Source organism: Urocitellus parryii, chromosome 7, assembly GCF_045843805.1.
Source record: "Urocitellus parryii isolate mUroPar1 chromosome 7, mUroPar1.hap1, whole genome shotgun sequence".
NCBI lineage: Eukaryota > Metazoa > Chordata > Mammalia > Rodentia > Sciuridae > Urocitellus > Urocitellus parryii.
The window spans coordinates 158,014,628-158,029,583 of NC_135537.1; the positions used below are offsets into that span (position 1 = coordinate 158,014,628).

Consider the following 14,956-nt stretch of genomic DNA (forward strand, 5'->3'; position numbering starts at 1 on the left):
GGGTGAAAAGTAATCAAGTTATGTAACACATGAACTACTAGCAAGCTCGGAGAAGTACCTACCATGTACTATAGAATAAGGCATTACCTACATTTCTAACAGAATATTCTGATGATTCTCTGAATCAAAATTATCTAGTAAAATGCTTATAGTAGATGTCATACACTGTAATTACTTATTTTGTACTTCCAAGTATCCCTCCCAAATTCTGAACCCCTTTTTAAGATGAACTAGGAAAAAAAGGTTCACAAGTGAAAAATGAGAAGTTTTCTAAGCTTTTCAGTGTTAACAGTATCTGATAACATTTCAAGATTTTTTGGGGTGGCAAGTAACTAGGGGTTGAACCCAGGGAAGCTCTACCATCTCTATCATTGAGCTACATCCTCTGCCCTTTTAATTTCTTTCTGTTTTCCTTTCTTTCTTTCTTTCTATCTATCTATCTATCTATCTATCTATCTTTTTTAAGTGGTGCTGGGGATTGAACCCAAGGCCTTGTGCATGTGGGGCAAACAGTTTGCCAACTGAGCTATATCCCCAGTCCCCTTAATTTCATTTTTAATTTTGAGTCAGCATCTTACTAAATAAATTGCCCAGGCTGGCAGAACTTGCAGAACTTTCTGCTTCAGCCTCCTGAGTAGCCAGGATTCCAGCACACACTACTACACCCAGTCAGAGATCTTTGGGGGAAAAAAAAGGTTTTTAGTTCAATTACCTTCATAAAGGTTTAGTAAAACCTTCACTGAAGAGAGATTATGCTTGAAATTGATAAGTGACAAAGAAAATCTCACTGATTAGAATCAGTGATAAGTCAGTAGTTAAGTAATTTCACTTTCAGGTTAAGATTTAGAATGTAAAAACCTCAATCCCTATAAAATCCCTGTTAATATATTACATACAAACAACTAAAAGCTACCACCAAGACTGTCCCTTTCCCCTGTTCTGGGGACTGAACCCAGGGCACTGTACCAATGAGCTAGATCCCCATGCCTTTTTTTTTCTTTTGAGACAGTCTCACTAAATTGCCCAAGTTAGTTTCAAACTTTTTATCCTCCTGCCTTAGCCTCTTAGTCATCAGGATTACAGGTGTGCACCAATGCACCTTGTTTCCACACCAGTCTTTAAATGCTTTCTCTGACAAATACTGAAATTCTTTCCACGTGGAACCTAACTGAAAGTTGCTCATCCTAGACAGTCAAAATCATATGCTTTCTTCATTACTGTGGCCAACCATAGCAGACACAAACTGCTTAATGCAAAAATACCAATAAAAAGTTGGGCACAGTGATGCACACTTGTAATTCCAGTGAGGGATCCCAGCTGAGGCAGGAAAATGGCAAGTTGGAGACCATCCTCAGTAACTCAGAAAGACCCTGTCCCCATCTCAAAATAACAAGTAAAATGCTGGGTGCGATGATGCATGCTTGTAATTTGCAGGGCCTCAGGAGGCTGAGGCATGAAGATCACAAGTTCAAAGCCAGCCTCAGAAACTCAGCAAGGCTTTGAACAACTTAAGGAGTACCTATCTCAAAATAAAAAATAAAAAGGGCTGGGGATGTTATCTCAGAGTTTGGGTCCCTGTGTTCATCCCAAGTACTCAATAAATAAAATAGAATAAAATCTAATTGTACACATCTTCCCCTCAGTCCTACACAATCAGACTCTCTGGGAGCTGAGGGACAGAAATCTGCATTTAAAATGAATTACACAGGCCAGTCAAATACAACAGTCTACGAACTAGATTATATATTAATTTTGTTGTACTGGGGATCGAACCCAGTGGTGCTCTACCATTGAGCTATATCCTCAGTTACCCCCGCTCCTATTTTTTGGAGACAGGGTCTCAGTCACTGAGGCAGGCCTGGAACTTGAAATTCTCCTGCCTGCTTCAACCTCCTGAGCTGTCAAGAGTTCTAAGGACTACTAATTTGTGTTTTTTTTTTTTTTTCCTTTGTGCAGTGCTGAGGATGGAACCCAGTGCCCTGGGAATGCTAGGCAATCTCTCTACTGCTGACACACATCCCTGGCCTTATAGGGATTACTTTTAAAAGTAAAGTTTCTGTGTTGACTGTTAAGCGTCTATAGATATCACAGCAAATTAACTTTTAATATACTGTTGCTTCCTTCTTTTGGCATTTATTTAACCCTAGGATCCCACCCAACTGAAGTATCTTTTCCCATCTAGTGCAAATGTGGCAAAGAAAATTTTTCAAATACAATAGGAATGCAAAAATATTCTAAAACATGAAGCTACAGTGATGGTGAATCCTGTGATGGTGAATCCTTTATGGCACATGCCGAGTTTGTCCATGGTTCCAAAACTAACATTAACAGCCAGCAGCATAAGAATATGTAGATGACCCTAAAGTGAAATTAAGCACTTCCCTTGGTTGATTATACACTACAATAATTCCACTATTTAGAAAAGGTCATGTGTTTTTGTGCTTGGTTGTCACCACCACCCTTTTCCCTATAGACATAAATCTGAAATGCAAGTGACTGACTTGAATTCTTAAATCTAGAATAAATTGCAACCTGTCATTAAAGGCATGAAGTTAAAATCAATGAAAGACACTAAAACTGAGAAGCAGATTATTGCTGAGATGACATAAAACCTAAATCGCTGTTCTTAAGTCTCACCATTGCAAAGTCATAAACTACCACTTGAAAATTTCTTCACAACATGCATTCAAAACTGAGAATAGAAAGATAATGTTGGTCCAGTTCATGAGTAATGTAATCAAAAACACCTTTTTCTCTTTAAATATGTAAATGCCCTTTTTGTATCCCAGCTGAATCATTAATATTCTTTTTTTCTACCCTTTGTAAAGTTTAGACTGAAAAGCTGAGTTAGGGCTGGGGATGTGGTAGAGGGCCTGCCTTGAAGGCAGGAGGCCCTGGGTTCAATACTTGGCACAGCAAATAAAAAGGTTCAGTTAGGTGGTTAAAAAAATTTTTGAGCAAGGTGCAGCGCCCACACCTGTAATCCCAATGACTTGGGAGGTTGTAGGCAGGATTGCTAAATTCAAGACCAGTCTAGGTAACTTAGCAAGCCCTAAGCAACTTAGCAATATCCTGTCTCAATATAAAAAAGGCTGGGGATTGGCTCAGTGGTTAAGTGCCCCTCAGTACCAAATCAATCCCAGGTACCAAAAATGTAAAAATAAAGAAAGAAAAATTTAAGGGGCTGGGGATGCAGCTCCATAGTAGAATTCTTGCCTCCCATACTCTGAATTCATTGGGGGAGGGGGTCAGGTAGTTATTTATTTATTTTTAAGTGAAAGTTACTTCACTGTGACAAAAGGAGTAAATAGACTCAAATAACAAAAAGTTACTTTTATACACCTATGGGACAAGAGGGGAGGAGACCATATGTTTAAAAAAAAAAATCTGCAGGATTCAGTCCCATAGAAATCAATGACAAATGCAAGAATCCCAAATATCTTACAGGATGAGTTCTATTAAGAACAATTTCAGACAAATTCACCTTTTTAAAAAGGTATAAGGACTCATCCAACACCAGCTTGTTTTCTTGCACTGCAAAAGGGAAATTTTATTTTAAAAAGGCAAGCGGCTGGGGCTGTAGCTCAGTGGCAGAGTGCTTGCCTAGCATGTGAGGCACTGGGTTCAATCTTTAGCACCACATAAAAAATAAATAAAATAAAGTCGTGCTGTCCATCTACAACCACAAAAGATAAATATTTTTTTTTTAAGTAAGAAACTAATTTTCTTTAAAAGTCTGTTAGAGAGAGGGGCAGGAGGGTGGATCATGAACTGAAATCGATTTCCATGCATGCATGTATGAGTTTGCAGGGATGAACCGAACTACTACGGGTAACTATAAAATTCTAATTGAAAAAATAATGATAATAAAAACAATAAAAAGTCCATTTGTTTAACTGTTTCCTTATATTTTGACAGCAACTGCGGGGGCGGGGCTCGGGGAACCACTGAGTCAAATGCCCAAACCTTTTAATTTTTGAGACAGAATCTCGCTAAACTGCTGAGGCTGATCTCGAACTCGCGATCCTCCTGCCTCAGTCTCCCCAGCCTCTGGAATTACGGGCGTGCGCCACCGCGCCGGGCTAGATAACAAACTGCATTAAAGTTACTAGGGTTGGTTATCATCGCGAAGTAAAATTAAGTTCTACCTGTATTCTTCACATATCTAAAATAAAAGTTACACTGCATGTTCAAAACTAGATCAAAGCACATGACAGTACTTGCAGGGAGCCAGTTTCATAGAATTGTAGAAAGTGGAAACAACGACAAAGATCATATTGACAAGAGACCCTGGATAAGACTCAAGAAGCCTCACCCGTGAACCTGGGGTTATCCCGTCTACCCTCACTCACAGGGATAAGAGGATCGAATGAGTGGTAGGATAAAGAAAAAGCCCTGACAATCGCGTATCGGAGAGATTTCACAGGAACTGCTACCCAACAATATTTGTAAATCATCACGGCAAACCCTACCAAGTTATTACCGCCTTTGAATTTCTACTTTCCCAAAGAAGCTTCGAAATTGAACCATTCATAAACAAGACACTGCCAGGATTTTTTTCTTTTTTTTTGCCACTATTCTTGGTCTGAAATCTCAGCCAAATACGACGCTGAACCCACCTAACGGAAGAATCTGCTCTTCTCCCGATTTCATGAGGTGAACACTCGAACCCTCTGGACGTAATAAAATGCGCCCTTCCTTTCCCGCGTTTCCCCGCCTCATCAAGGTGCTGTTCAACCTTGCCAATGGCTGTCCCGGACTTCCTCGAGAGTAACAACAACAACAAATCACCCCCTTGCCGGGGGCCGGGAGCAACCTTCCCTGCCGAACCACCCTCCCGGCGCCCAGGGCCAACGAGTCGGACGCGCTACCCCACCCGTGGCCCAGGTCCCAAATCGCGCCGCAGCCCCCGCCCAGGCCGGCGCCGCTCCCCTCCCCCATGGCACGGGCACAGGCCCAAGACCCGCGGGACTTACGCTCTCGTGGTCCCACCGCACGTTGCTGCGCTTCTCGTCTGGGGCGAGGTTTCGGTCCCGGCCCATTAACTCATCCAACAATTGCGCTGCCGAAATCATGGTGCTTCCTTCGGGCGGCTGCTCCCACCAGCCCGGGCACCCACCAAGGAAAACACCGGCGACACAGTCGCCAGCCCCTTCGGCCCGCTCTCAGGCCGAACAGCCTCCTCCACAGAGGAGCCGATCACACAAAATGGCCGCCGCGCGGGCGCCTTCCCAGCATGCCTTGCGCCCGCGGGACACGCCCAGGCCCGGCGGCCAGGGCGGCGCGACTTCCGCGGTGCTGGGGCCCGCCCCGCGAGCTCAGTCCGGACTCCGCCCCTGCCTTCAGGCTGCGCCTCGGCGGCGACTGCCCGCGCGCTGGGCCTTCCCGGGCTTTTTCACAGTGAGGAACTCTGGCCTGCTTCTGGAAGCGTGGACACCGCCCCGAAATGGAGAAGAAGGAGTGTTTTCCTTTGTCCACGTGGTGCCCACGGAGCCATCTTTCAGCGAGGGAAGCGCTCCGATTTCTTGTTCCATTCTCCTAGTCCTAGTGCTCCCTGCTTCCTCTGCCTGGGTTGTCCCGATTTCCCCTGATTCATAGGGTGGGAAATCAAGGGACAAAGACGTGTAGAGTATGATGTTCAGTCGTGACACCTGTTTGGAATTTCTTTAATGTGGACTCAGCCGGGTGGCCGGTGGCCTGTGGCGCAGGCCTATAAACCCCCAGCCTTTCCGGGGGCTGGAACCGGAGGATCGCAAGCTCAAGGCCAGCTTCAATTTCGAGGCTTCTTTGGGAAACCTAACTGTCTCAAAATTTTGGCAATGGGCTCAGTGTGGTGCTTAGTCTAGCATGTGGGAGGCCCTGGGTTCAAACTCTGGGATTGCCCAAAACAAAAATTATTTTGACTCATTTGTTCAACAACTAGATGAGTATTTTGCATGGACCGGGCACTGTGCTTGAAGCTAAACTCAGAACCTTTCAGACACAATCCCTGCTTCAGCAGACATTGTGCATTAGTGAGGGAGAGAATCCCTGAAAGAATAGACACAAAGATACCAACATAATTGGGATAATAGGGGGCGGTGGTGTAGCTCAGTAGTAGAGCACTTGCCTAGCATTTACAAGGTCCTGTGTTTGATCCTAGCACTACAAGAAGAAGAAAAAAATTGGGCCAGTACTCCAGCACAGTTAAGGATATGGATTTTCTTTTATCTTTTTTTTTTTTTTTTGGTATTAAAGATTGAACCTGGGCACTCAACCACTGACCTACATCCCCAACCCTTCTTAATTTTTATTTTGAGACAGGGTCTTGTGAATTTGCTAAAAGCCTTGCTAAATTGCTGAGGCTGGCTTCAAATTTGCAATCCTACTGCCTCCCAAATCACAGGGATTGCAGGTATGGGCCATTGTTGAGGGCCACAGCAGAGTGGGGATGACGCATGGCATTTTGCCAGAAGGGAGTGATTGAGAGGTGATGCCAGGGAGCCATTGAGATGATAATGGTTAAATTAAGCTGTGTATTCAGTTGTATGTAGACCTTTGCTGTCCGCCAATAGGGCGGCTCTTCCTGCCTCAAGCTCCCGCTACTTTGGAGTTCTCTCGGGAGTTGGCAAGGAGCCCCGGTGGAGAGCTGAGAGAGTTCCCAGAAGTGTGCGTGGAGTGCTGGTGGAGTTCGGGCAATAAAGTTTCCTTTTTGGACATACAAATGCTTTGTGGCGGCTGGGTTATTTGTGCCCAACCAGACTGCGGCAGGCCATGACACCAGACTCTTCCTCCTTTTCATTGGCTTATTCCAAACATTAAAAGTCTAATTTTGGGGCTGGGGATGTGGCTCAAGCGGTAGCGCGCTTGCCTGGCATGCGTGTGGCCCCGGTTCGATCCTCAGCACCACATACAAAGATGTTGTGTCCGCCGAGAACTAAAAAATAAATGTTAATGAATTCTCAAAAAAAAAAAAAAGTCTAATTTTGCATCTAAAAAGCCTTTTTAGGTGGATATGGTGAGCTGGGCACTGTTGCACATACCTGTAATTCCAGCAGCTCCATAGGCTGAGGCAGGAGGATCACAATTCCAAAGCCAGCCTCAGCAATTTAGTGAGGCCCTCAAGAAGTTGGAGAGACCATGTCTCTAAACAAAATACCAAAAAGGGCTGAGGATACAGCTCAGTGGTTAAATGCCCCTGGGTTCAATTCCTCCTACAAAAAAAGGGGGGTGGGGAGCATGGTGGCACACACCTCTAATCCCAGCTATTTGCTACTCAGGAGGTTAAGGAAGGAGGATCACAGTTTGAGGAGAGCCTGGGCAATTTACTGAGACCTGTCTCAAAATAAGAAATAAAAAAGGACCAGTAATGTAGTTTAGTGGTAGAGTGTCATGGGGTTCAATCCCTAGTTCTGTGAGGGGAAAAAAAAAAAAAAAAGCCTTTGAGTCTCAGGAAATGACACCATTTTACTTTTTTTTTTTTTTGGGGGGGGGGTACTGGGATTGAACCACTGTCTTACATCCTCCCACTTTTAATTTTTTGACACCAAAATAAAAAGTTTTGTTAAATTCTCAGGCTGGCCTTGAACTTGGCATCCTCCTGCCTCAGCCTCCCAAGTAGCTGGGATTACAGGTGTGCGCCATTACTTCCCATCCTGTTTTCCTTCTTAGAATTTCCAATACCATTTTACTTTTTCATTTCCCCTCTATTTCAACATATTCCATTGGCTCCCAACCACAGTGTTCAATAGACACTCCTTAGGCTTCTCCTACAGACCTGCAAGTAGTTTTCTACAATGTTAATCACTTTTACCTTCTTGAAACACTTCCTTTTCTGCTTCCTTATCTGGTAAACTCCAGATTTTCCTTTTATCTCTGTATCTTCATCATAGTATCCTTTGCAAGTTCCTTCTCTACCTTCTGCACCTCTCAAATGTTTGGCACCCTCAGGCCGCTGAATGAATCCTCATAATCAGGACATCAGGTTTAGCTATGTTTTCAATAATGATGAATATTGTTTCATTAAATGAGATGGTTTTAGTATATACTAATCTCTCTCCCTGAGTTCTTTTCTGCCTACTTTGCCTGGCTGACTCTTTATCACCCTTCAGAGTTGTTTTTTTTTTTTTTTTTAATTTTTTGTTTTTTTGGAGGGGTGTTATGGGGGTTGATCCTGGGGATTTTTTTTTTCTTTTTTGGGGCTATGGGGGTTGAACCTGGGGTACTTTACCATTGAACTACATTCCCAGTCCTGTTTATTTATTGAGACAGGGTCTTACTGAGTTGCTGAGGCTGGCCTAGAATTTGCCATCCTTTGCCTCAGCCTCCTGAGTTGCTGGGATTACAGATATGTGATCCACTCCACCCCCCTATTATCCCAATTATATTGGTATCTTTGTGTGTATTCTTTTAGGGATTCTCTCCCTCATTAATGCACAATGTCCGATGAAGCAGGGATTGTGTCTGAATGGTTCTGAGTTTGGCTTCAAGCACAGTGCCTTTGCCCCACCCCTTTGATGTTCATTAAGGTCTCTATACTATAGTTAATGTAGGCTGTGCATTATAGTCTAGTCTTTCATTTTTCTTCTTTAAAGATATTTTATTTTTTTACAATAGTTTAAGATTTACAGAAAAATAGTGAAGAGAGGGGCTGGGGATATAGCTCAGTTGGTAGAGTACTTGCCTTGCATGCCCACGACCCTGAGTTTGATCCTCAGCACCAAAAGAAAAAAAAAAAAAAGAAAGAAATTGTGAAGACAGAGTTGCCATATGCCCCACATCCAGTTTCCCCCATTTGTTAACATCTTTAAATGTTTTATCTGTGGTTGAACTGCTTTTATTTTCACTTGATTTTTATTTGTATATATTTATTTGTGTTCAACCCTTTTTATTTTGGAATAGTATCACTAAATTGCCAAGGCTAATCTTTAGATTTTTCAATTCTGCCTCAACCTCCTGAGTAGCTGGGATTATAGGTAGGTACCACCATGCCCAGCTAAAAATTTTTAATCTAATGTTCTCATTTAGAACACAAAGTTAATTGGTACATGTGTTCTGTGCTGGAAACTAGGGTACTAGTTGGGATTACAAACAGATGTATAAAACTGATTCTCACTGGGCATGGTGGCACTCATCTTTAATCCCAGTGACTAGGGAGGCAGAGGCAGGAAGATCGTGAGTTCAAAGCCAGCCTCAGCAGTTTAGCAAGGCTCTAAGCAGTTTAGCGAGACGTTGGCTCTAAATAAAATATTAAAAGAGGCTGGAGATGTGGCTCAGAGGTTTAACACCTCTGGATTTAATCCCTAGTACCCTCCCCACCTGAAAAATAATAAGACCTGGTTTTCAGGGAGTTCCTGACCTGTAGGAGACAAAATTGTAACAATAATGACAATTCAGCCTTGAAATGAGAATACCAAATGCATTTGGATCATAAAGGCGAGACCTCCTGATCCAGTCACACTAGACAAATCTTATTCTACAATCTCTTTTTGCTAGATTCTAAGCAGCACAGTCCAGTGTGTATTACCACTGTAGAGAGCAAATTCCTTCTTCAATCCTTTATTAATTCACCCAGCTCCAGCATCACTTGTGTCAGAATCTCTGCTGGGCCTCAAGGATCCAAAGTAAATGTAATCATTATTAATAATATATCATAATACCCCAACTATAGACAATTTTTAGGTGTTATATGAGTTAATTGTTTCCTAATAATAGAACGGGAAATTTAATCATATTAACCAGTGGTCTCCTGATCCCATTCCATATTTGTTATTGTTATTAACAAAAAATGTTGCTGGGTGTGATGGCACACACTTGGTTGTTTTTTTTTTTTTTTCCTTTTTTTATTTTTATTTTTTGGTACCAGGGATTGAAACCAGGGAGAGTTTACCACTGAGCTGCATCCCCCACTGAGCTGCATCTCCAGCCCTTTTTTAAAAAAAATATTTATTTTTTATTTGTAGTTGGACACAATACCTTTATTTTTATGTGGTGCTAAGGATTGAACCCCGGGCCTCAAACATACTAGGTGAGAGTGCTGTACCGCTGAGCCACAACCCCAGCCCTGTTTTATATTTTATTTAGAAATAGGGTCTCACTGAGTCACTTAGGGCCTCACTAAATTGCGGAGGCTGGCTTTGAAATCATGATCTTCCTGCCTCAGCCTTCCAAGCGACTGTGATCACAGGTGTGCGCCATCACATCCACCCAGCGGTACACACTTGTAATCCTAGTGACTAGGGAGGCTGAGGTAGGAGGATTCCAAATTCAAGCCAGTCTGGGTAATTTAGGAGAACCTATCTCATGAGAAAAAGTAAAAGCCCAGGTGTGGTGGCATATAGCTGTAATCCAAGCAACTGGGGAGGCTGCGGCAGGAGGATTACGAGTTCAAAGCCAGCCTCAACAAATCAGCAAGGGCCTAAGCAACCTAGTGAGACCCTGTCTCAAAATAAACCAAAAAGGACTGGGGATATAGCTCAGTGGTAGCATGGCCCTGGATTCAATCTCTAGGGTCACAAAAAAGAAAACATTAAAAGCTGAATTGTGTGCCACACCCCTGAGTTCATATGTCGTAGATATCATTCAGTACTTCAGAATGTAACTATATTTGGAGATAGGGCCTTTGAAGAGGTGATCACATTGAAATGAGACCATTAGAGTGTCTGACTGGTATCCTTATAAGAGGAAAATTAGACACACAAAGACACACCAGGGATATGTTCGCACAGAGGGAAGGCCATGTGAGGACAAAGAAGGTGGCCTCCAGAACTTCAGAAAATAAATCTCTCTGTTGAAATCCCCCAGCCTGTGGTATCTTCTTATGGAAGGTCCAATGACCCTTTTTTCTTTTTTTGGCAGTGCTGGGGACAAAACCCAGGACCTTGTACATAAGCACTCTTGCCACTGAGCCACATCCCAAACCCTAGTGAACTGTTATTGAAAGGAAGACACAGTTACTACTACAGGTCTTCTGACTGCTGCTTCCCAGCCTCTAGCATGGCCCCATGACTCCATTGTCCATCTGTCTAGCTGCCTCAGCCATCTTTCTACATATCAATCTGATCATGCCTTTTCCCTGCTCAGAACCTTTCAATGGTTCCCCATCAGCTCTATGGCCCTGGATCTGACCTGCTTCTCCAACTTCATCTGCTCTGACTCCTGTACCCAAAACACCTTTGTTTCCATGTTACACCATTTATTGGTGCCAGTCTCCAAATGCTGTTTCCCCACCCCAGTAACTCACCTCCTACCTATCTTCCAGCTCACCACACAAGCCCCACCAGCTCCAGGAAGCCAATGTGCACATGAATCCTCTGTGTGCCACACAAAACAGATCAGATCCTTCTTTGTGCCACCATTTTATCTTAAACATCCTTGCTCCTTCCTTCCTTCCTTCCTTCCATGTAATAAGAAGTGAGCCCAGAGGTGCTCTACCATTGAGTAACATACCCAGCCTTTTAATGTTTTTATTTTGAGAGGATCTTATTTGGTTTCTGAGGCTGGCCTTGAACTTGTGATCCTCCTGCTTCAGTCTCCCATGCCACTGGGATTGCAGGCATGCATGACTATGCCTGGCTCAGTTGTTTATAAATCACACAGCTTATGACATTTTGCTATAGGGTCTAAATGGACTAAGGCAGTCTGACCACCACCCCTAACGCTCCACTGCAGCTTTCCTCTCGAGTTCACCAGTGATCTCCTTATGAGTAAACCCACTGTGTATTCTTCAGTCCTTCCTTTCTTGTTTTTCTGCAGCATTTGACCTTGTGAGTTGCTTCATTATTGCCAATACCTCCTGTTCCTCTGCTGTTCCTCCTGTGATTCAAGTTATTCCTCTTTAGGCTCATTTGAGAATTTTCCTTCTGTTCATCATTAAAACGTTGAGTGTTCTTCAGGGTTCAGTCTGACTACGTTCTCTCAGCACTCACCGACTCTCTTGGAGCTGTCTCTTCTGTTCCCATGACCTCTGCTGCCACCTTTTGCTGACAACTGCCAAATTCAAATCACCAAAGCAGCTCTCCTTTCTGAATGCAGTATGAGCACACAAAACACATGAGTGTCCCTACACACGACCGCTATGCCTAGGCCATGCCACTTCTATAGTAAGTGCTATTACATTCTTGTTTTCCTTGTCCTGTCCCCAGCCACTAGGCTATGTGTTCTTTGAAATCAGGAATTCTGATGTGTTCACAGTGGCATCCTCAGTAACTAGAACAGTGCAGGGTGATACACCCAGTGAGTTAGGTAATTACCAGGAGACAAAGCAAAAATACAGATATATGGAACTAACAGATACCAGAAACATTCACTTATAACTATGATTATGGGTTTGTTTTTGTTTGGGGAATTTTTTGTGGTACTGGGATCAAGCCCAGGGCATAGCACAATCTAGGCAAGTACGCTGCCACTGAATTATATCCCCAGCACTGAAAGTTGTTTTGTTTGGTTTTACTTTTTCTTTTTTTGGTCCTGGGGATTTAACCCAGCATGCTTCACGTGAGCTACATCCGCAGACCCTTTTTTATTTCTTATTTTTTTAAGAGAGAGTGAGAGAGAGAAAGAGAGAGAGAGAGAGAGAGAGAGAGAGAGAGAGAGAGGTAATTTTTTAATATTTTATTTTTTAGTTTTCAGTGGACACAACATCTTTTGTTTGTATGTGGTGCTGAAGATGGACCCGGGCTCAAGCATGCCAGGCTTGAGCCATATCCCCAGCCCTTATTTTTTATTTTGAGCCAAGATCTCCACTAAGTTGTTGAGGCTGGTCTCCAAGTTGCAATCCTCCTGCATCCCCAGTCACTAGGATTACAGGTGTGTGCCACCATACCCAGCTCAGCCTTAGCAATTTAGAAATAATAGCCTGTTTCAAAATAAAAAATGAAAAGGACTAGGGATTTGGGAATATAAAACTTCTAAAAGAAGTTATGGGGCTGTGTTTGTGGCTCAGTGTAGAGGCTTGCCTGGCACATGTGAGGTACCACATACAAATAAATAAATAAAATAAAGTTGCCCATCTACAACTAAAAAAAACCAAAGACCTCATAGGCTCAGCATAATGGCCCATGCCTGTAAGCCTAGAGACATGGGAGAGGCTGGAGCAGGAAGATCACAAATTCAAGGCTAGCCTCAGCAATTTAGGGAGACCCTATTTCAAAGTAAGAAGGGTTAGGCTGGCTGTGGTGGTGCACACCTGTAATTCCAGCAGCTCGGGAGGCTGAGGCAGGATGATCAAAGGTTCAAAGCCAACCTCAGCAATTTAGCAGAGGCTGTGAGCAATGTACTGAGATCCTGTCTCAAAGAATTGAGGATGTAGCTCAGTGGTAGAGTGTCCCTGGGCTCAAACCCCAATGCCTCCCTTCTCAAAAAGAAAGCACTCAGAGCTTTTGGGGTATAGTCACTATTAATTTTATTTTCTTGCAGTGCTGGGAATTGAACTCAGCCTCACACATACTAGGTAATGTTCTACTGTGATGGCAAAGCCAGACTTGGTTGTAAAATGAAATTATAAGAATCCAATGTCTGAGCCAGGCGCGGTGGAGCACACCTATAATCCCAGCAGCTCAGGAGGCTCTTGGGGTCAAAGCCAGACTCAGCAACAGTGAGGTGCTAAGCAACTCAGTGAGACCCTATCACTAAATAAAATACGAAATAGGGCTGGAGATGTGTCTCAGTGGTTGAGAGTCCCAGAGTTCAATCCTCAGTACCAAAAAGAAAGAAAGAAGACAAAAAAACAAAAACAAAACCCCAATGCTAGAAAAAAGGGTCAATTCCCCTCCACTTTCTCTGCCTTTCTTCAGGAAACCTAATTATAACCATGAGTCTCTACCTTTTGGATTGTAAATAACAGCCCTAGGAGTCTGACAACTCCCTCTTGAAATGTAAACACCCCTGTGCCAGGCTTTCTTTTCTTTCTTTCTCTCTCTCTCTCTCTCTTTTTTTTTTTTTTTTTGTGTGTGTGTGTGTTGCTGGGGATTGAACCCAGGGCCTTGTGTGTTCAAGGGAAGCACTCTACCAACTGAACCATATCCCCAGCGCGCTCTCTCTCTCTCTCTCTCTCTCTCTCTCTCTCATATTTATTTTTTAGTTATAGTTTATTTTTATGTGGTGCTGAGGATGGAATCCTTCCTTCCTTCCTTCCTTCCTTCCTTCCTTCCTGTACTGGGGATCTCAACCACTGAGCCACATCCTATTTTCCTATTTTGTATTTTATTTAGAGACAGGGTCTCACTGAGTTGCTTAGCGCCTTGCCTTTGCTGAAGCTGGCTTTGAACTTGTGATTCTCCAGTCTCAGTCTCCCAAGCCTCTGGGATCACAGGCATGGGCCACCGCACCCAGCCTGTGCCTGGCTTTCAAGTCTATGAAAAGAGCCATTTCTTCTTATCTGTTACTGTAAATTTTATGTTAGGGACCCTGCACAAGGCCTTCAGCCAAGTAGAATTAGGAATTTTTTTAAAAGAGGAAAAAAGCCTCAATGATAAAATGGCTCTAAGAGAACACCAAATAACCTATAAATGTTGCGAGAAACTGTGGATCAGGGCTCAGAATTTGGAGTTTGCTTACTCTGGGCCCATAGGCATAAAATAAAGTTGGGAGTTCTTCTCCTCCTCCCCGAGTGCTGCTTGCTGCTTTCCCGAAATGCTAACATTGGGCTCTATCCCCAACCCTTTAATTTTTTTTTTTTTTTTTTTATTCCAAGACAGGATCTTCTTGTGTCTTGCTAAATTGTTCAGGATAGCCATGAATTTGGGATCCTCCTGCCTCAGTCTTCTGAGTGACTGGTATTACAGGCATGAGCCATCCTGTCTGGCAACACTACCAGTTTTTAAACTTTTTTTTTTTTTTTTTAAGAGGCTACTACCTCTTCCCATGTCACTCAAATTGTGTTAAAGGATAAAGGATCTAATTTCAGAGCCATGCATGTCAGCTTCAGATGGAGTATCATGCTGAATCTGAGAATTAAATTTAAATTGGAGGAACAATA

The 14,956-nt window shown here is 43.2% G+C and overlaps 1 protein-coding gene across 7 annotated transcripts in view; it reads right to left on the reverse strand.

The window, feature by feature from the left end:
* The window catches only part of Luc7l3 (LUC7 like 3 pre-mRNA splicing factor), a 31,870-nt gene extending 26,653 nt beyond the window's left edge, over nucleotides 1–5,217 (reverse strand). For all 7 annotated transcript variants that reach the window (XR_003300588.2, XM_026386973.2, XM_026386974.2 and 4 more), the window contains exon 1: nucleotides 4,977–5,217. Coding sequence is in view for 6 of the 7 variants with exons in the window: in XM_026386973.2 (XP_026242758.1) it covers nucleotides 4,977–5,075 (99 nt within the window). In the remaining variant the exon portion in view is untranslated. The remainder of the gene's footprint in view (nucleotides 1–4,976) is intronic.
* Between the last annotated feature and the right edge of the window lie 9,739 nt (nucleotides 5,218–14,956).